This window comes from Bos grunniens, chromosome 17 (genome assembly GCF_055505025.1).
Source record: "Bos grunniens cultivar Pamir isolate PY7600 chromosome 17, Bosgru_T2T1.0, whole genome shotgun sequence".
Lineage (NCBI taxonomy): Eukaryota > Metazoa > Chordata > Mammalia > Artiodactyla > Bovidae > Bos > Bos grunniens.
Genome location: NC_141181.1, coordinates 65,864,737 through 65,885,275, shown reverse-complemented (window position 1 = coordinate 65,885,275; position 20,539 = coordinate 65,864,737). Strand labels below are relative to the sequence as shown.

Below are 20,539 nucleotides of genomic sequence, written 5' to 3'. Positions count from 1 at the left end.
AGTTCAGTTGAGATTTATTTTGTTTTATATAGTCGTAAAATAAAGCTGCTGTCCTTTATCTGTTAAAAGCTATCCGGTTCTTGGGGGCCGGGAGGCACCATCCTAATTGGAGCCCCATCAGTATTTCACCAGACCTTTTCATAGTCTGCTGGTGACGACTCATTCTGCTCTAAATATCATGCTCCTTCCTTAATGGGGTTCCCCACGTACTCTGGTTCCTGATCTAATGAGCAATTCATCCCTAGAGCAGACAAGTGGGTGGACCAGGAACTTAGTGAAGCCTGGGTCTTTTCCCGCTTGAGACAGCAACTCCACTCACTTCACCCAGGGGACCAGCAGAGCCTGGAAAGGGGTATTTCTGAACAGACAGTGTTCAATCCTTCTAAGGACAGCCCTGAGAAAACAGCAAAAGGTCAAAGTGGAGTTAAGATACTATGTTATTAAGATGGGACACGAATTGGAGATTTAGAGTCATAGGCTACTCCAATAGGAAGTGCTCTTCTAAAAAAAAAAAAATCACCTGGTCCAAATTCTTTATTTTAAAGACGAGGAAACTAAACACTGCCCCCTCCCCCCACCTCCTAAAAGGGAAATGACTTGCCTGAGGCCACAAAGAAATCTGATAGCCAGCCAAGATTCAAACCCCAAGTCTCCCACTCTGGACCCTCGCCAGACCCTGTCCTGTCACTCCACCTACAAAGGTAACGTTTCCATAGCAACGTAAAATCAAAGCTCGGTTAAAGGGATGTGATTTGGTTATCTCTAAGGAGTTCACTGACCAGGATCCCTCATCTCTTAGGCCCTGAGCAGATGGCATCTTGAGTCTCAGGCGGGGTCTGAGACACAAAGAACTGAATGCTGACCCACAGAGACAAACAGGCAGCAGTTTAATAATGATGTTAGCACAGTTTCTAAGATAATTATGGTAAGATGTTCTGTCTTGATTACAAATTCAAGGTGAATAAGAACTAGGAGGTTCTCATAGGTGGATCCTTAAATAAAAGCTCTTAAGCAAGGAATTATCTCCTTTTTTTTAAGGTTTTTTTTGGGGGGCGGGGGGCATGCAGGATCTTAGTTCCCCAACCAGGGATTGAATCTGTGTCTCCTGCACTGGAAGCATGGAGTCTTGACCACTGGACTGCCGGGGAAGTCCCAGGAACTGTCTTCTTTGATTTCCTAGTGAGCGAAACAGTTCACATTTTGCAGGAACTTAAACTGTATTAAAACAGACCACAAAGTAGTCCTCCAGAAAAGTTCTCCACCCTGCAGTCAGAGAAACCCTTTCAGAATTGCAAGGCTTATTAAATGGCTGTAAAGATTTTCTTTTTTTTGGGTAAAGATTTTTAAAAGTCCTCAGGCCTGGTCCAGAAAGCTCTTTCTGCTGGTCTGGCCCGTCTGCTTCCCTCTCTCCCCAGCTTCCCCGTGTGGTCCTCACCACATCACTTCAGAGCCCAGCAGTGCTGACCTGTGAGTCCCCAGAGCACCCGTGCTCAGGACTCACACACACCCTAGCGTCCCCTCCGACCCCAGAGGACCGCCCTGTTAAATGCCTTCTGAGCACCACAGACCTCTCTTTCACAGCTCTTGTCACATGTTCCAACAATCGACACATGTCTGAGATTCTCTGAGTAAACACTGCTGTCTCTCATTTTATGCAGCCCTATAAGGGCAAAGACCAAATTTGCGTTTTGGGACTCCTGTCTGGTAGCGGAGTACCTGGCACAATCTAAGACTCAAGGATGATCAGGAAATGAATAAGCAACACTCCTCATGAATAACGGACTGACTTAATAAAGGTGCTGATGGCTCCTCCCAGTAATGGACATACTTGCCCTGATTCCTTTTTCATGACCCAAAAGTTACAGAATAAAACTGGGAACAGTACTTCTTATTGCCTCTTTTGGGGGTGAGAAGTAGGAATTCTCAATTTGAGATTGAAACAGTAAAACAACCTCCAAGCAGAAAGAAAACTCTGATGGTGACTCCAGCTTATTTCCATGCCAACACCTTAGGTAATCATATTGACACAAGCTGATCAACAATTTTAAACTAAAGGTTACTTAAATCCTACAAACTATAGCCTTTGATCAACAAAAATGACTCTAAATAACTTTACTACAATTCTTTTGGTTAAATTATGTACTTATAATGTTTTTAAAAATGCTAAACTGTCTTGATATTTGAATAAAAAGCAGAAACTAGTCTTAAATTAGTTCAAAGCAGTAGCCCAACATAACTGCAATTTTTTATTTACCCCCTTATGGGCAGACCAGTGAGGAATTCTACAACTACTTAATCACATTCTATTCACCTAAATAAAACAAAAATGCTACATGAAAATTAAAATTGTTCATATATTTTTCCAACACCCTCAATTTTTTTCCATAGGCTCTCCTGGGAATAAACATCCAAGGCTTTGAGATAAGACATTAAAAATCAGCATTTTAATAAAGCACTTAAAGTCTGCAGTAAGCACACATTCACATCTGAAATGAAGACGGAGACATTTCCAACAGATACTAGAAACCAACGTCATTCACGTTGATTCCAATACAGTGCGCAGCCACTCAGATTCCATTCCAATCAGTTAAACTCTTGGTCACACACACAGAGTCACTCCGACTTGAAACGTTTAATGTCTGCATGTTGGCACGTAGAGGTGCACAATTGGACATTACCGTTCACAGTGATGGCATTTTCATCTGTTATAGTTAAACTGAATTATGATATTCATTGACTTCAATAGTAAATAGCCTTTCTAGAAGCACTTAAAACTAACACTAGAATAACATATACCACAACACAATAAATATATTTGGTGACAAGAAAGCATGGCGCCTACAAAGGGATGAGAAAAGAACACTGGGCTCGTTTAGGAAGTGCAGGGACTCTGGGCAAAGAAAGATGTGCCTGGATCTCAGGTTCCTTGCTTATCAGCTAAAAGGAATGCCTGAGTGATCATGAAGATCTGAGTCTTTGAAAACCTCTAGGTGAAGGTGACCTTATTCAGAACCCAGCTGTGGCAGCTGGAGGTACCCCTAGGCTCTGTGCCTCACTTGCCAGGGTACACAGGCAACGCCCAGGTTTCTGGGACCATGGGTTTTTCTGGGTGTCTTTATATATATCTGCCCGAGTAAATAAAAGCTGAGATTTTGGTCCCGGGTGATGCCATTAATAGGAAAAGAAATCAGAGCGGAATGTTGCTTTACAAGTCAAGACGACACAGGGTGAAGCTGGCTTTGACATGTGATGAGCTCAAAAAGACAGCTGGTCCAGTGGGCAGAGACACAGCGCTGGAGACGGAAAAGACCAGCATCCACAGCAGGGAAAGGGGGCAAGTGCTAAGGAGACAGGGTCCCCTCCAAATTAAATAGGACTGGCTGCTGCTGCTGCTAAGTCGCTTCAGTCATGTCTGACCCTGTGCAACCCCACAGACGGCAGCCCACCAGGCTCCTCTGTCCCTGGGACTCTGCGGAGCATCCAAAGGGATAGCTGGGGGTTGACGAAGCCACCTTACTTCCTCTCTGTCTGTGAAGGAGGGAAGCAACATTCCGCTTACTTTTCCTCCTCTGGGTTAGTCCTTCGCTGTCATGCAGCCAATTCTTAACTATTGCAGGTGATTCTTTGGTCACTGATATGATTATATTCTGCCATCTCTGTCATATTCCACAAAGAAGGAAGTCATAAATGGGCAGTGAGGGGACAAGTGGTCAGTGTGCGTGGCAGTGGCCGGTAGTATGTTCCTACTTCCCAACTCAGACAGGGGTCATCTTTGAATTATTATTTATATTAATTCAGTGCTGCTGCTCCCTGCTATAAATTCTAATCCCCTCAAGAACTGGCTAGCTGCATAATTCACCAGGGGGGAAAAAAAATAAAAAAAAGCTGTATCTTAAATAAATTGTCCTGATATCAAAAAAAAAAAAAAAAAAACCCCACCAAATAAATAGACACACACACACACACACAAATGCAATGTTCAAAACTGAATACTCACTCCTGTGCTCACCAGGGACAACATGATCCTTTCATTTAAGGCTAAGGTTTCTCCCTGTTTCATCTTGATTCTCTTCTTATCCAAGCATTTCATTGCATACCTAGAACCATAAATAGTACTGAAGAAAATCTATACAGAAAATATATTTAAGTGGACTTAAATGATACACATCATATTGGGGGAAGTTTCTAAAAATTCGGGAAGTCTTTTAAAGCAGCAAAATGCTTCTAAGAGACTAAGGGAATCTGAATAAAGTGGAGACTTCAGTCAGTAACAGCACATCAATATCTGTTCATTCATTGTAACACGTGTCCTGTACTACGGTAAGAGGGACGTGGAGTACATAGAAACTCCCTGTACTATTTTTTTGCTCCTTTTCTCCAAACCTAAAATTATTCTGAAGTGAAAAGGCTATTTAAAAAAAATCAAGCAATAATTAAGATATTCCTATTCTTATATGAATTGACATTTCAGCTAAATAAAATAAATAAAATAATAAATAAAGTAGATACACAAAAAATTCAGGGCAATAAATTTTGTATGTATCCCTGCTGTCTAGTACTTGTGTGTGTGTGTGTGTGTATGTGTGTGTGTTTTGTAGGGGTGGGGCCTGTACTATAATATTTAGTGTGTAGGAATTGTGAATTAAGCACTGGTCAAGATTTTATAAGCGTGTAGAGGGTAAGAGTCTAAAACACTGCTCATCAACTAAATGGGATTTTCTTTGAATGTGAGTATAAAACCCTCTTAATATTCCCAGCAAAACATACAAGTGTAGAACACTTACATCTTTCCAGTGTCTGCTTTCCTGCAACCGTATACTTCACCGAATCCTCCTCGTCCAATGATCCGATGCACGCTGAAATCATTCATGGTCAACTGTGAATTTAAAATGCGACACAGAAATGTAAAACTGTGTAAAAACTATCCCACCGTTTTCATGCAAAACATACACAGTTATTGAAACAGTGATTCTGACACTGCTGCCCTTTCGGCGACTGGACCTGCAAGCTGAGAGGTAAGAGGCACAGGTGGCAGGACATTCCAGAACCGCCTTCGATGTAAACTGCACAGGATGCAAACCGCGGAGGCGACTGGGAAGACGACCCGGTGGGAGCCCATTGTTTTATCCAGTCCCATGAATGCTGGATTATAAGGTACACACTTTCAAGATAAGTGAATGTGAAATTTCCAGGCAGACTACAAAGTGAACTCGGCTACTCTGAAGCTGAAAGTTTGGCAACAGTTCAGCCATTCCACGAACTTCTGTGGTAGAAAAATAGGTCTGCATCAAGGGCATCTATGCTCTCCTAACAGTTGGGCCATATGATCAGAAAGTCCAATGAATGCTGGCCATGTGAATTTTTTTATCAAAAGCATCAGTAAGTAGAGAGGACTCATGCTGGGCATGTGAATGTGAAACCAGACGGAGTGTGAGTAACTCGATGAAGAGGCTTTCATTCATAAGCACTAGGCTTTCATCAATATCATCTCAGCAATGCCTTGCTTCCCAAGAAGTTTTCATAGCATCAGATGGTACAAAGGCAGAGAGATAGTCCTATGTTCATGATAAGAGGCCATCAGACAACAGCAAATGCTTTTTGTTACGTATCCTGGCAAAAGAAGGGTCAGATGCTTGAAGGGTTTCTCCAGACAACCCTTCAGACATCATGTCTGCAGCCAGGCAGGGGCATCTGGCCCTCAAGCTTCACATTTGCTGCTCAGAGGACAGAAGGACATGAAGACGTGAGGACACCACGTCTGCTAAAGGAGCACAGGCACAGGAAGATCCACAGCAGAGATAAGGTTTTTTGGTTTTGTTTGTTCGTTTTTTGGCCATGCGGATGCATGCAGGATCGGACCCTCGTTCCCTGCAGTAGAAGCATAGGATCTTAATCACTGGACTGCTCAGGAAGTCCTGTTATTTTTTAAAATGTGTCACTGCCTCTTGCTTCTCAATCCTGCAGGAAATGGGGCAGAGAGGGGAAATTGAAATGAAAAAAACAAAACACAAACAAAACAAAAAACCCACTTCTGTGAATGGTACTGTTAAACTAAAAAAAATTTTTTTAAAAAAATCAAAAACAGAATCCAGTTATTTCTTTTTCTCAGTTGCAAACCTTTGTGGAGGGAGAGCACAAGGGAAAGGGGAAGAGAAGCAAACACTCTAAAAGTGAAGTAAAGAATGTGCCCCAGAATTCCTGACACGGAAAAGCTAAGAGAAGACGTAGTATTAGGGGATACAAGCTAGGAAGTATCCCGCCTTTGAGGACTGCTTTCATCATTCTCAAAACAATAAAAAAGATGCAACTGCGGGCTAGTAAGAGATATCATCATGTTTATTACACGACTGCACCTAATAAGAAAAAAAAACAAGGCAATTTACCAGGATAGCAAATGACAGGGGCACAGGAATCACACGATGCAGAAGACTTGTATCTTTACTACTATTTCTATTCAAAGCTTAATTATGGCTTAAAATATCCTTCCTTAAATAAATAAATGCATTCTTACATGAATATGAAAAAAGAGGACGAAAACTCAAAGTGTGTACAACTGGATATGGGAGGATGGATTTTTCATGCGTAAAGCTGTAAGCAGGACATCTGTTTGGGCAGCATGTTACCCTTGGGAGTATGCTGCTGAATAAAATATTTTCTCACGAAACTGAGCCAAAGGAAGTTTTTATTTAAAAAAATAAAGGCAAAGATGATACTCACATGGATATTTAATTCCACGTTTTTCCACTGACAAAATCTAGTAAACTTGTCACTGAAAAAGAATGTGAGGAATTACTGAAAAGTTAAATATCACGTTAACTGAGAAACTAGCTTTGTATACTTGTGTGACTTCTCGGAGTGAGCTTTCATAAATATTTTTTTCACAAAGCATTTGCCTAGCATTCAAGGCTTTATTTTACGATTCAAATTGAAATCTTCATGTTTCTGCTTTAATTGTCATTATGTTATGGTAACAATCTTTATCTGAGTCGGTACTGTACAACAGACAGGTAACAGATGACTCATAAGTAATTTAATTTTAATAATGTATCTTATTTGAACCAATATATCAAAAATTATCATTTCCACATGTAATCAATATAAAATTTTAATGAGATAGTCTACATCCTTATTTTTGTGTTGCTTTGAAAGTGAAAATCACTCAGTTGTGTCCAACTCTTTGTGACCCCAAGGAATATACAGCCTCTGGAATTCTCCAGGCCAGAATATTGGAGTGGGTAGCCTTTCCCTTCTCCAAAGGATCTTCCCAACCCAGGGATCGAACCCAGGGCTCCAGCATTACAGGTGGATTCTTTACCAGCTGAGCCACAAGGGAAGCCCAAGAACACTAGAGTGGGTAGCCTATCCCTTCTCCAGGGAATCTTCCCAACCCAGGAATCGAACCGGGGTCTCCTGCATTGCAGGCGGATTCTTTACCAACTGAGCTATCAGAGAAGCCCCTGAAAGTGGTTTGAATTCACTGCTTTGAAACCCAGTGTGTATTTTGCATTTATAGCCCATTTTTATGTAAATCTTCATATAGAGAACAGACTTACGGTTCTCTGTATGAGAGAGGATGAGAGGGGTGGGAGAGGGCTCGATTGGGAGTTTGGGATAAGCAGATATAAACTATTACATATAGGATGGATAAATGACAGAGTCCTATTGTATAGCACCGGGAACTAGATTCAACACCTTGTGATAAACCATAATGGAAAAGAATAGGAAAAAGAATATATACATATATGTATAGCTGAATCACTTTGCTGTACAGTAGAAATTAACACTGCAAATCAACTATACTTCAACACAATTAAAAAAAAAGTGAATGGTCAATTCAGTGAGAGACAGTGACTGTGCAGGTTTACCTGGATACACAGTGAAGTTATAAGACCTCTTCCCCAATTTCAATTACCATCCCCCTTTCTCCCCTCTCCCCCAAGGGTCACAGAACAATGAGCTGACCCAAGAGTTTGGGAAAAGTCAGGTCTTTAGAATCAGCAGCCATGGAGACAGCCCAAGACTCAGCTGAATCTTAGCCCTGAACCAGTGCCCTGGCCCCTCAGTTCCATGCCACTGCTTTTTGGCAAAGCCCCTCTGGTCCTGCTCAGAAAATGTAATCATTTGTATGCAGATTCGTTTCCCACAGTACTGACTCTACTCCAAGATAAAATTATCTCTTGAACTCTGGTAGAATCTTGATACAACTTTTTTCAAAAATTACTTTAGTTCTGTGAACATGTGGAGAAGAAGGAAAAAAAAAAAACAAAAACACTGAAGCATTTGTCCTTAAAGGGCAATTACTGAACAGCTGTGGGCTGCTCCCACCCTGAGGCTCAATCATCACGACAACTGTCTAGAAATTAGCCAAGTTTACAGAGACGAGCAGAATCCATGTGAATGCAGATTCAGAGTCAGAACGTCCAATCCCTAAGGTGCGTCATCACAGAGGAACACTCAGAACGCCGAAGGGCTGACTCTCGGGTGCCTGGGAAGCATGGGAACACTTTCATAGGCATCCCTGAAATTTTTTAAATTTACCTTTTTTAAAAATATCATTTTACCTTGGAGCACAGCTGATTCACAATGCTGTGCTAGTTTCAGATGTACGGCAAAGGGACTCGATTACACATACACGTATATCTATTCCTTTCAGATTCTCTTCCCCTTTAGGTTATTATAAATATCAAGCAGAATTCCCTGCACTACACAGTAGGTTCTTGTTAATTATCTAGAAAGTTTTCAGGATTTTATGTGACAAACATACTCTATAGTTTGAGTAACCCAAAGGGACACATTTATTGGGTACATTAAGACAGACATGACCAAAGACATCTGCCAATACACCTAAATTCTACTGTGTAAAGAATCAAGAAAAGGGCTGTCTCATTTTTAAGGATATGACTTTAACATATAAACAAATGAACTGAATATAGACTCATGTTTGCATTAGCAAATGTGTCCCAATAAGATACCTTCAATATTGAGGTTCCCTAGTCTATTTACATTTTGGATCATTTGGAAACTAAAAAACTAAAAGTCAAAGGGATGTTAATATATACAAATCCTAAACTACACGGGGTACAAGCTAGTACAAAGCCTGGCACAGAGCACATGGATAATAAATGTTTGTTGAATGAATAAATTAACACATTTTAAGGATAGCATTTATGGGGTAACATGAGGTATACCTACACAGTACAAGATTTAAATATCATAGCCCAGTCAGTAAAGATTCTTCCTGCAATGCAGGAGACCTGGGTTTGATTCCTGGGTTGGAAAGATCCTCTGGAGGAGGAAATGGCAACCCACTCCAGTATTTTCACCTAGAGAATCCCATGGACAGAGGAGCCTGGCAGACTACAGTCCACGGGGTCGCAAAGAGTCGGACACGACTTAGCAAATAAACCGCCATACTAACATAATGTTACATGACAAACATATCTCAACAAAAAAGACTTTGTACACAAAGCTTCATACCTTTCCATGAATTTTTGAAAAATGCTGCCTCGGAGACTTTCACAAATTTCTTCTATGTATGGCTGGAAAGGATGGAAAAGAAATTCCACACTGCATCAGTAAGAACACAGTAAAGTGAAAAACACAAGTGGATGAGACTCAGATGTGCTGCTGCTGCTAAGTCACTTCAGTCGTGTCCGACTCTGTGCGACCCCACAGACGGCAGCCCACCAGGCTCCCCCGTCCCTGGGATTCTCCAGGCAAGAACACTGACTGGGTTGCCATTTCCTTCTCCAATGCATAAAAGAGAAAAGTGAAAGTGAAGTCGCTCAGTCGTGTCCGACTCTTCACGACCCCATGGACTGCAGTCCACCAGGCTCCTCCATCCATGGGATTTTCCAGGCAAGAGTACTGGAGTGGGGTGCCACTGCCTTCTCCACAGATGTGGTGAGGTTGCCAACTATGTGCTCCCATAATCATCAATAACCTCAGATATGCAGATGACACCACACTTATGGCAGAAAGTGAAGAACCAAAGAGCCTCTTGATGAAAGTGAAAGAGGAAAGTGAAAAAGTTGGCTTAAAACTCAGCATTCAGAAAACTAAGATCATGGCATCTAGTCCCATCACTTCATGGCAAATAGATGGGGAGACAATGGAAACACTGACAGACTTTATTTTTGGGGGTCTCCAAAATCACTACAGATGGTGACTGCAGCCATGAAATTAGGAGAGGCTTGCTCCTTGGAAGAAAAGTTATGACCAACCTAGATAGCATATTAAAAGGCAGAGACATCACTTTGCCAACAAAGTCCATCTAGTCAAAGCTGTGGTTTTTCCAGTGGTCATGTATGGATGTGAGAGCTGGACTATAAAGAAAGCTGAGTGCCGAAGAACTGATGCTTTTGAACTGTGGTGTTGGAGAAGACTCTTGAGAGTCCCTTGGACAGCTAGGAGATCCAACCAGTCCATCCTAAAGAAAATCAGTTCTGAATATTCATTGGAAGGACTGATACTGAAGCTGAAACTCCAATATTTTGGCCACCTGATGCGAAGAACTGACTCATCTGCAAAGACCCTGATGCTGGGAAAGATTGAAGGTGGGAGGAGGAGGGGACGACAGAGGATGAGATGGTTGGAGTGCATCACCAATTCAACTGACAGGAGTTTGAGTAAACTCCGGAAGTTGGTGATGGACAGGGAGGCCTGGCGTGCAGCAGTCCATGGGGTCCCAAAGAGTCAGACATGACCGAGTGACTGACCTGAACTGACCTAATGGCACCTGGGACTCGCCCTCCTCAGCGCCTGTGCAGTTTGCACCAGTGGATTCAAGGCCATGACAACTTGCTTAGTCGTTATCTACGCCACTCAATGGCACGTTCCCTGAAGGCAAGGACAGGTCTGTCCTGTGTGCCACTGCGTCTCTACTGTCTGGCACAGCTCATGGCAAGTCACAGACACGCCTTAAATGCCTGGAATTAGCTTCATGGGCATGTGGCCCATGCGGTCCCACAGAAGAGCCCAGTCCTTGGTATGGTGCCCTCCTGTCGCCATCTTGAAATTTCTGAACAAGGACCCCATGTTTACATTGTGTACTGCGCCCTGTAAATTACGTAGTGGCAGCCTGTGAACTACAATTAATTATATGATTGCCATTAATTACAATTACCATAAATGATCTGCATTAATATTGAGTTTCAAAGACTAAAAGTGAAGGAACCCATGGAGTAAAGCTTTTTTTTAATTAGCTATTTGCAAGGTCTTTGAGCAAGTTCATGGCTAAGCCGAGATTAAGGCAAGGACTCCTGGCTCACATGTGTGGGGCTCTTTCCCTATGGAAAACAATCTGCTTCAATTTCATGCCACTTTACACATTATCAAATAAACTGCATAAATTTATTTCCCATGGGGTAGTCTTCAAATCAAGAGTGATAAAAATATCAAATCCCAATACTTCACAACTCAGCTTAGGGGCAATTAGCTAGTTCTGGAAAATATCGTGATACCCTACTCTCTCCCTGAATGATAGAAATTTAATGTTTTCTGTGTCTTTGTAGATCATCCTAAAAATGTGCAAAAAAGAAGGACCAGACATCAGAAGACTTCCAAGGCAAGTGATCACACGAGGAAACGTACAGAAGCCACAGTCAGCAACACGGTCGATGAGACCCCTGCAGCCCGCCTGGGAGCTTTCCCTTCCTACCATGGGGCTAAGCTAGCCTCTGCCCCTTGGCAGGGCCATCAGTGTCTTGGGCAGGGCCCAGGGCGTGGTCACTACAGCCAAGTGGACTTGTTCCCTCCTTAGTAACAAGGGAAGCTGACCTCTCTCTCTCTGAAGCTTTTTGCAACTCTGAAGTCCTATGTGTCTACAAGCAAAGATAACAGTCATCTTCACCAAGTCTTCTAGATGCTAAACACCAAGGCCACAAGTCTCAAGAGGTTCAGAAGACATCAAGTGTGGAAAGATGTATGAAAGACTAAATTTGTATGTAACAGATTTTCTATTTACAGAAACTCTTAACATTTTTTCCTATTTTATAAAACATCCTGTACCAGAAATTCTTAAGACCAGATATGATACACCACACTGCCACTTTCAACATGAAGGACCACAAATGTGTCAGGTAAGCAATGCAAAAGCCAAACTTCAATAGTGGGGTCATGAGCAAATGACCCCACTGCTCTGATTCTTGGTTTCCTCAATCTGTAAGATGGGAGAGTTACATCTAATCTGCAAGGCCATTGTGAGGATTTAATAAGATTCAGAACACCAAGACTTCCCCGGTGGCTCAGACGGTCAAGAATCCGCTTGCAATGTGGGAGACCTGGGTTTGATCCCTGGGTTGGGAAGATCCCCTGGAGGAGCACATGGCAATCCACTCCAGTATTCTTGCCTGGAGAATACCATGGACAGAGGAGCCTGGCAGTCTATAGTCCATGGGGTTTGCAAAGAGTCGGACACGACTGAGCCACTAAGCTCAGAACACCGAGAGCCAAACACGGGGCCTGGCACATTCCAGGAACCTAAATGTAAGCCAGGACTCCTCCCAACTCTTGCCAGCAAATGTACCTGTGCACTTAATTATTGCTAAAGTCAACTTTGCAAACAAAAAGAATAAAAAGCATTTTGTATTTATTTTCAGAGCATGTTTTTAACTACCTTGCTCTACTTGATAAGAAATTTTACCTCAGGCATCACACTTTGCGATGTTTAAGTATACGATAAACCTACAGCAATCAAAATAGTATGGTACTGACATAAAAACAGACCTTATGGATCAATGGGACAGAACAGAGTTCAGAAATAAATCCACACACCTACGGTCACTTGATCTTTGACAAGGGCATCAAGCATTCAGTGGGGAAAAGACAGTCACTTCAATAAATGGAGCATGAGATTGGACCCTTACTTCACACCATATATAAAAATAAACTCAAGATGAATTAAAGACTTAAATATAAGACCTGAAACCATACAACCAGAAGAAAACACAGGAAAAAGCTTCTTGACACTGGTTTGGGTGATGATTTTTTGCATATGACATCAAAAGCTCTGGCAACAAAAGCAAAAACAAACAACTGGGATTGCATCAGACTAAAAAGCTTCTGCAGAGCAAAGGAAACAATTAACAGAGTGAATAGGCAACCTGTAGAATGAAAGAAGTTATTTGTAAACCATATGATATGAGGTTAATATTCAAAACATACGAGGAACTCAACTCAACAGCAAAAGCCCAAATAACCCAATTCAAAAGTGGGCTGAAGCCCTGAATAGACATTTTTCAAAAGAGATAATAAATGGCCAATAGGCATATGAAAAGGTGCTCAGCATCACTAATCATCAAGGAAATGCAAATCAAAACCACAGAGAGATATCATCTCACACCTGTCAGGATGACTGTTACCAGAAAGCCAAGAGGTACATGTTGGTGAGGATACAGAAAAAAGGGAATCCTTGTGCACGGTTGGTGGGAATGCAAACTGGGACAGCCATTACAGAAAGCAGTATAAAGATTCCCTCTGGTATATATCCAAAGGAAATTAAATCAGTATCTTGAAGAGATACCCACATGCCCATGTTCACTTGGCATTACTTCACAATGGTAAAGACATGCAGATAACCCAAGGGCCCATCAATGGACGAATGGATAAAGAAAATGGGGGATGGAGATATACATGGATATACACATATATATGTGTACACACACACGCACAAATGGTATACTCTCTTCTGTTCTTTAAAAAGAAGGAAATCCTGACATTTATGACAGCACAGGTGAATCTTGAGAACATTATGCTAAGTGAAACAAGCCAGACACAGAAAGACAATTACAAGCTGATCTCTCCTGTATGTGGAATCTAAAAAAAGTCCAACTTATAAAAGCAGAGTACAAAGTTGGTTGCCAAGGGTTAGGAAGTGGGGAAAATGGGGGAGATGTTGCTTAAAGGGTATAAAGTTTCAGTTCTGCAGGATAAGTAAGTCTTGGAGAGCTAATGTCCAGTATGGGGATGATAGTTAATACTGTATTGTGCACTTGAAATTTGCTAAGAAAGTTGATCTTAAGTGTTCTCACCACCCATGCATACAAATATAACTACATGAGGGGATGAGTATGCTGCTTAGTTAGATTGCACAATCATTTCACAATGAATACACACACCAAAACATCACACTGTACACTTTCAATTATACACAAGTTTTATTTCTCAATTATGACTCATTTAAAGCCAGGAGGGAAAATTCCAACTCAAAGAATATCAAGTAACTTTAATGTTAGTTAAATGTTATAGAGATCAATGTCCCTCTGTAAACAGGGTATCCAAACATATAACTTCTACTTTATACTTTGACCACCATGTTCTAATGGTACGTATTATACCGAATTGCACTACAATTCTTTCTTATTTAAATCAACATAATAATGACTATTTCCTTCACCACTGAAATAAAAGTACCAGCTATTCTATATCTGTTTTATCAGAACATTACTCAATTATTTTCTTATGAACAAATCAGTAAAGTACTTTTAAAAGATATATTGAAGACATGGCTTCTAAATCAATGTTTCTTGACGCCACAAAGATAATTTTCTTGGTCTTTGTATCTCTCATCTGGAACGATCTCTTTAAATGTTATTTATGCTATGCGAAAAGCTAACATCAGAGCTGTAAAATCTATGTAGTAATTTAGCAATATTAAATGTAACTGACTACACAACTACCTCTGAACCATGTCAAAGTCAGAAAACTGAAATTCTGACATGAAAACATCACAGAGGCAACAAAAAGCAGGTACTCAAATTGCACTTTCTGACTGTGGGGTGCTTGAGAAGACTGACATTTATGGAGTGCTGTGATAGACAGGCCTGGTACAAAGCAGCTCATATGCACCGGGTCCTCAAAACCCCATTTCCGGGACAGTCTGCTGGCATTTCTACTCCACAGAGGGAAAAACAGAAGTGCGGACAGGCATGGTGCTTGCCCAGGGTCTTGAAAGTCGGGTCACTGTATTTCAGAGCCCAAGCTTATAACCAACTAGCCTGTACTAAAAGGTCTGATGTTTTAAGAGATGTCCATCTAATCATTTTGGCAGAAAGGCAGCAGCAAGTTTGGGTACCGTGCCCAAATGTTCTCAGAGTCAAACCAGTATCTTTTCTATAGAATAATCAGATTCATTTTGTATGAATCTGTATAAATAAGCCCAGCCATAAGGCACTAAGGCAAAAATCAACTTACTTCTTTTCAAATGACTGAATAATCCAAGAAAAGGATAAACTAGTTATTTTCATTTATGAAAACCATTATGTTAATAAATGGTATTCGTTCCTATTTCTTGTAACTCCCAGAAACATAGAAAGGTACATGATCCACTTGGAAATTTGACCGTACCCTTGCAAGCTGCCATCTCTATAGAAATCCCATGGGATAACAGAAAAGGCTTCCAGGATGAAAACCAGTGCATCCAAAGAGCGGCCAAGACATGAGCCCATCAGTTGTGGATCGAGTTTTCTGAGCCTTATAATTTAAATCTATGATTGTGTTGTGTTCAAGATGAGAGGAGCTGAGGCAAAATCCAATTTCTCAGTCACGACTCCAAGGCCATTCATTCCTTCTTGATTGCTCGAAATGAGTCTGCTTCATCTGGGGAAGGGTCGCCGTGGGGGCCAGCACCTGTGCCACTAGAAAGTCAATCTTGCCCGGTCCCTGCTCATCCCAGGTGCCCGGGATGTCAAACAGGAAAAGCCTTTTCCCTCCAATGTCTCGTCCTGATTGATTTATAGGGGAAAAACACTAAAAGAATGCTCTAGCAGCCTTTTTCAGGACAGCCTTTATGATGCTGGCATAAGAGCACGTTTCAATGAGAAGACAGGTGATATTAAACTTTGGTTCTTCCAGATAAACCTCTAGGTAAGAAATAGTCTCGAAATTCCACCAGCACTTTCACCCAAGCAAAGAACGCCCCCAAATACAACCATTAAGTGAATTAGAAACATTTATTTGGAGAGCATTTTACCTTACCTGAAAAAGAGTTGATGTCACTTGTTTCTTGGACAGATGACTTTGTACGTGTTCTACAGCTTGCTTTGAGAATGGCTTTAAAAAAACACATACAATGTTTTCTTTTTCTTTTTCCCCCACAAATACAAAACAGAGCAAACCTCTGTGCATTTTACAATATCACAACATATAATTTAACACAACAGTTACTAAGCAGTAACCTGTGGTGATCACATCAACATGCATTCTTAAAAAAAATCTGTTGTATGTTTGTGGGCAAGCTTCTCAGAGCTTCCAGAGTTCTTAGAAACTATGTCAAGAAGGCTGATACACATGGGGGCATTATGCCCAGAAGAGATCAAGGCTACTTTGACTTAAAAAGGGTGTAAGGAATTGTATTATCACCATATTAATATTAAATGCATCATTTCTCAGTTGGCTGATACTGGGGTCCTAAAAATGTAAAATTTCTGTTTCATGAGAGAACACGAATGCACAAAGATATACCTAAGAATTAAATGCCAGGATCACAAAGCTAAACCACAGTGTTGAAAAGACTCTAGGTTAAGGAAAGGCTTGTTGTAACCACTGCAAAGAGGAATTGGTTCTAAAAGAACAAAACTCACACTGACAAAAATTAGAAACCATGTCCTCCCCCTAAACTTCAAATTATGTCTGAAGTAATGCACAAAAAGAGCTTAAAAAAGCATATCACTCTGCTGAAAACCCTCTAAACTGCTGCCCTACATGAAAGCTATGTCTACAGAGGCTTTCTCAGGGAACACGTGGCATTTTCCAAGGTCCAACCATCCCCAGCAAGGCAGCGAGGCACAGAGCCTTACGGTAAGCTCTAGCTCAGAAGTTCAGTAAGTGCTGTACACAACACAATAAATACACGAAAGTGTATCACTGTCGTGACCAGTGCTGTCCGATCGGACTCGCTGCGGCGATGGAAATGCTGTGAATCGGGGCTGATGCAGGAGCCACCAGCCACATGTGGGTACCGCACATTTCAAATGCGGCTCCGGAGGACGTCAGGAATTAAAATTTTAGTTCCATTTGATTGCAATTAATATAAACATACTTCCCTGGTGGCTCAGTGGTAAAGAACCCGCCTGTCAATGCAGGAGATGCGGGTTTGATCCCTGGGTCGGGAAGATCACTTGGAGAAGGGGATGGCAACCCACTCCAGTATTCTTGCCTGGGAAATCCATAGACAGAGGAGCCTGATGGATCACAATCCAGGGGTCACAAAGAGTTGACACAACTTAAGAGACTAAGCAACACAAATGTAAACACAATTAAATACTTGCACATGGCTAGTGGCTACTGCATTGGACACAGCAGTCCAGGGCTCTTAGGACACTTCTTTGGAAAACAGTTTTCATGTAGAGAGATTACAGTGTATGTTTTCATTATTAATTATTCCACTCACTCCTGGTGGAAGAATTTCCTAGGAACCTCGTTTATCCTAATGACTGAATAAGATTGTTTCTCTGATTTACAAGCAAAAAAAAAAAAAAAATTCAACCATCATTCAACTATCAGTGAACTATATTAACATAATAATTATAATCAACCTTATTAATTCAAAGAAAGCATTTAAGATATTTATCGATAAATATTTGATTAGCCTAATTGTTAAAGGGGAGCGAAATGAAAAACAATAAAGCTTCATTTTCTTAGAGAGTTGAGAATTGAGCTTAGTCTTTTCTTGGATTGATCTGCATTAGCCATTTTATCAACATCTGTACTGAAAGTACCCACTTTTGGAACCTTATTAAAAGTACATGGAGCAGCAGATATTGGATCAGTATTACCAGGAAACAAATGATAAAACTTGAGAAACATGGGTTCCATCCTGGATGAATACCTTTAAATCTTTCCTCCTATTTCAACTTTCATTCTAAAAACATGTGAAACCTGTCTCACTTACTCACACTGAATTAATACAAGAAGTCTCACTTACTAACACTGAATTAATAAAAAAAGAAGAGGCACTTACATGTGAACACGACAGCAGCTCCTTCATGATGTAAGTGTCATAAATCTGTCGACTTCTACAAAGGCGATCTTCCTCATTCTCAAGCTTTTCATATTCTTTTATCTAGACAGTTAAAAGTTATGATTGTTAGGTTCTGTCTTCCTAGAAACTTACTTTATTAAAAGATATTACTCGTCTTGGCAGAAACCACTTCCACATGAGATCAAGCAAATTGGCCAGTGCACAGGAAACAACCACTTCTAATGTTAAAATAATGGCGCTGGAATAATTTAAGTTCAACTTGGGACAGACGAATGGATTTCTTCCTACGATGAACCTCGTTGCTTACATTTAGAAAGACAATATTAGGCAACAAACACTGCCATGGTTACAATTATCTTATGATATAGCAGCCATGGACCATTCATTCTTGCCAATTCTCCTTTCCAAAGCACAAATAATTTGAACTTGGCAGTAATCCATTTCTATGAGTTATGATGGGGATCATTTTCACTTGACCACAGTGTTACAAAACTCAGGAGGAAAAAATAATAATGAATTGTCAGGATTCCTGCAGAGATTTTTTAGTCAACTAAATCTTTTGGAAAGACATTCATCATAGATAAAAGCACTGGTTTTTCACACTGGAACCATTTCTGCACTCTGAAAGTATTAACAGAAAGGTTCCTTCAAACAGTAACTGGAAAGGTGTTAAGATAGACTAAATAATAAAATGGGCTTAGCAAATATGCTTTGTGAGGACAAGGTCTCCATTACTTTAACCTCACAAGTTCTCGGATCAGAGAAGTGTTTTTACTCCTTTACAGATATACGTTAAATCTAAAAGACAAGAAGAGAATGAAAACAAATGAAATATGGAGTTGGTAGGAAGACTGCAGTGAAGATTTTCAATATAATGACAAATAACTACATAGGGCTTATTTCTGAAAAAACAGAAAATTTTCCTACCAAGTAGCCAGTTGTTATACTTTCATAATATCTGAGTGCTGCTTATTCTGCTATGATTAAAGAGTAGGGCTGACCACTCCTAGAGGTAAGAATATAAACCGAATAGAAATAAAAGCTGCCTTTTTTACTGTATAGTCTCAGCTTGACAGGGCTTCCCTGATAGCTTAGTTGGTAAAGAATCCACCTGCAATGCAGGAGACCCCTGTTCGATTCCTGGGTTGGGAAGATCCTCTGGAGAAGGGATAGGCTACCCACTCCAATATTCTTGGGCTTCCCTTGTGGCTCAGCTGGTAAAGAATCCGCCTGCAATGCCGGACACCTGGTTCAATCCCTGGGTTGGGAAGATCCCCTGGAGAAGGGAAAGGTTACCCACTCCAATATTCTGGCCTGGAGAATTCCAAGGACTGCATAGTCCATGGGGTCGCAAAGAGTTGGATATGACTGAGTGACTTTCACTCACTTTAACAGGTTTTGAAATCAAAACCAGTAAATCCTGTGAGAATCTCTGATAATGAAAGGGCATGCTTGGCAGGGAGAAGAGTATGTACAGAGCATGAAGCATATACAGCATGTGTATGAAGGCCAACTGCTTCACACACTGAGAAATTACTGGGATCATCTTAATTGTCCTTAAGTATCAATGAGATGGCTGAAATTCACAAGTCTATAACTGCCTGGACTTAGAATTCAGTCTTCTTGGGGCAGACACTGAAACAGAACATAAAGGAAGGGGGCCTAGGAGAGGTTGATACTCCATCCAATAGGAAAACACTTAAAATTTTTTTAATTATTAAAAAAATGCATTGAAATATAGGTGATTTACAATGTCCTGTTAGTTTCAGATATATGTGACTCAGTTTATATATGTGTGTGTGTATACACACACACACACACACACACACATACACACACACATACATTCTTTGTATACTCTCTTCCATAATAAGTTATTGTAACATATTGAGTAGAGTTCCTCGTGCCATACAGCAGGTCCTTGTTGGTTACCTATTTTATATGTAGTAATGTGTATATTTTAATCCCAAACTCCTAATTGATCCCTCTCCCTTCCCCTTTGGTAACCATAGTTTGTTTTTTATGTCTGTGAGTCTACTTTTGCTTTGAAAACAAGTTCATTTGTACCATGTGCTTTTAGACTGCACATGTAAGTGGTACCGCATGCTGCTTGTCCTTCTCGGTCTGGCTGACTTCACTTTAGTGTGATCACCTCCTAGGTCCATCCGTGTTGCTGCGAATGGCATTGTTTTCTTCTTCTTACGACTGAGTAATATTTCGTTGTATATACAGACCACATCTTTATCCATTCATCTGTCGACAGACATCTAGGTTGCTTCCATGTCTTAGCTATTATAAACAGCGCTGCTGTGAACATCGGGGTATATGGATCTTTTCAAATTATGTCTTTCTCCAGAAGGAAAACATTTTTTTAATGAAGAAGCAAGCCAGAAATGTTGGCATAACCAAAGGACCTGGCCTTAATCATCCTAAGTTAACTCAGGAGAACATGTCTACAAGGTTCAAACACCATCCCAGACGCAAACATGGCAGCTGCAAGGAAACAGAAGCTAGTACTGAAATCTGAAGGAGAGCCAGAAAATAAACAAAGGACTCTGA

At 40.8% G+C, this 20,539-nt stretch overlaps 1 protein-coding gene across 12 annotated transcripts in view; it reads right to left on the bottom strand.

Annotated features, from left to right (window-relative positions):
- The window catches only part of GRK3 (G protein-coupled receptor kinase 3), a 116,719-nt gene that overhangs the window by 34,115 nt on the left and 62,065 nt on the right, over positions 1-20,539 (bottom strand). For 8 of the 12 annotated variants that reach the window (XM_086346003.1, XM_086346004.1, XM_086346015.1 and 5 more), the window contains 6 exons: positions 17,960-18,061; positions 15,976-16,050; positions 9,478-9,539; positions 6,718-6,769; positions 4,785-4,876; positions 3,998-4,097 (listed from right to left, as the gene is read on the bottom strand). In XM_086346003.1, the coding sequence (XP_086202129.1) occupies positions 3,998-4,097; positions 4,785-4,876; positions 6,718-6,769; positions 9,478-9,539; positions 15,976-16,050; positions 17,960-18,061 (483 nt within the window). Of the gene's footprint in view, positions 1-3,997; positions 4,098-4,784; positions 4,877-6,717; positions 6,770-9,477; positions 9,540-15,975; positions 16,051-17,959; positions 18,062-20,539 lie in introns of those variants that run through there. The other 4 variants (XM_086346005.1, XM_086346006.1, XM_086346013.1 and 1 more) reach the window with 2 other exon arrangements.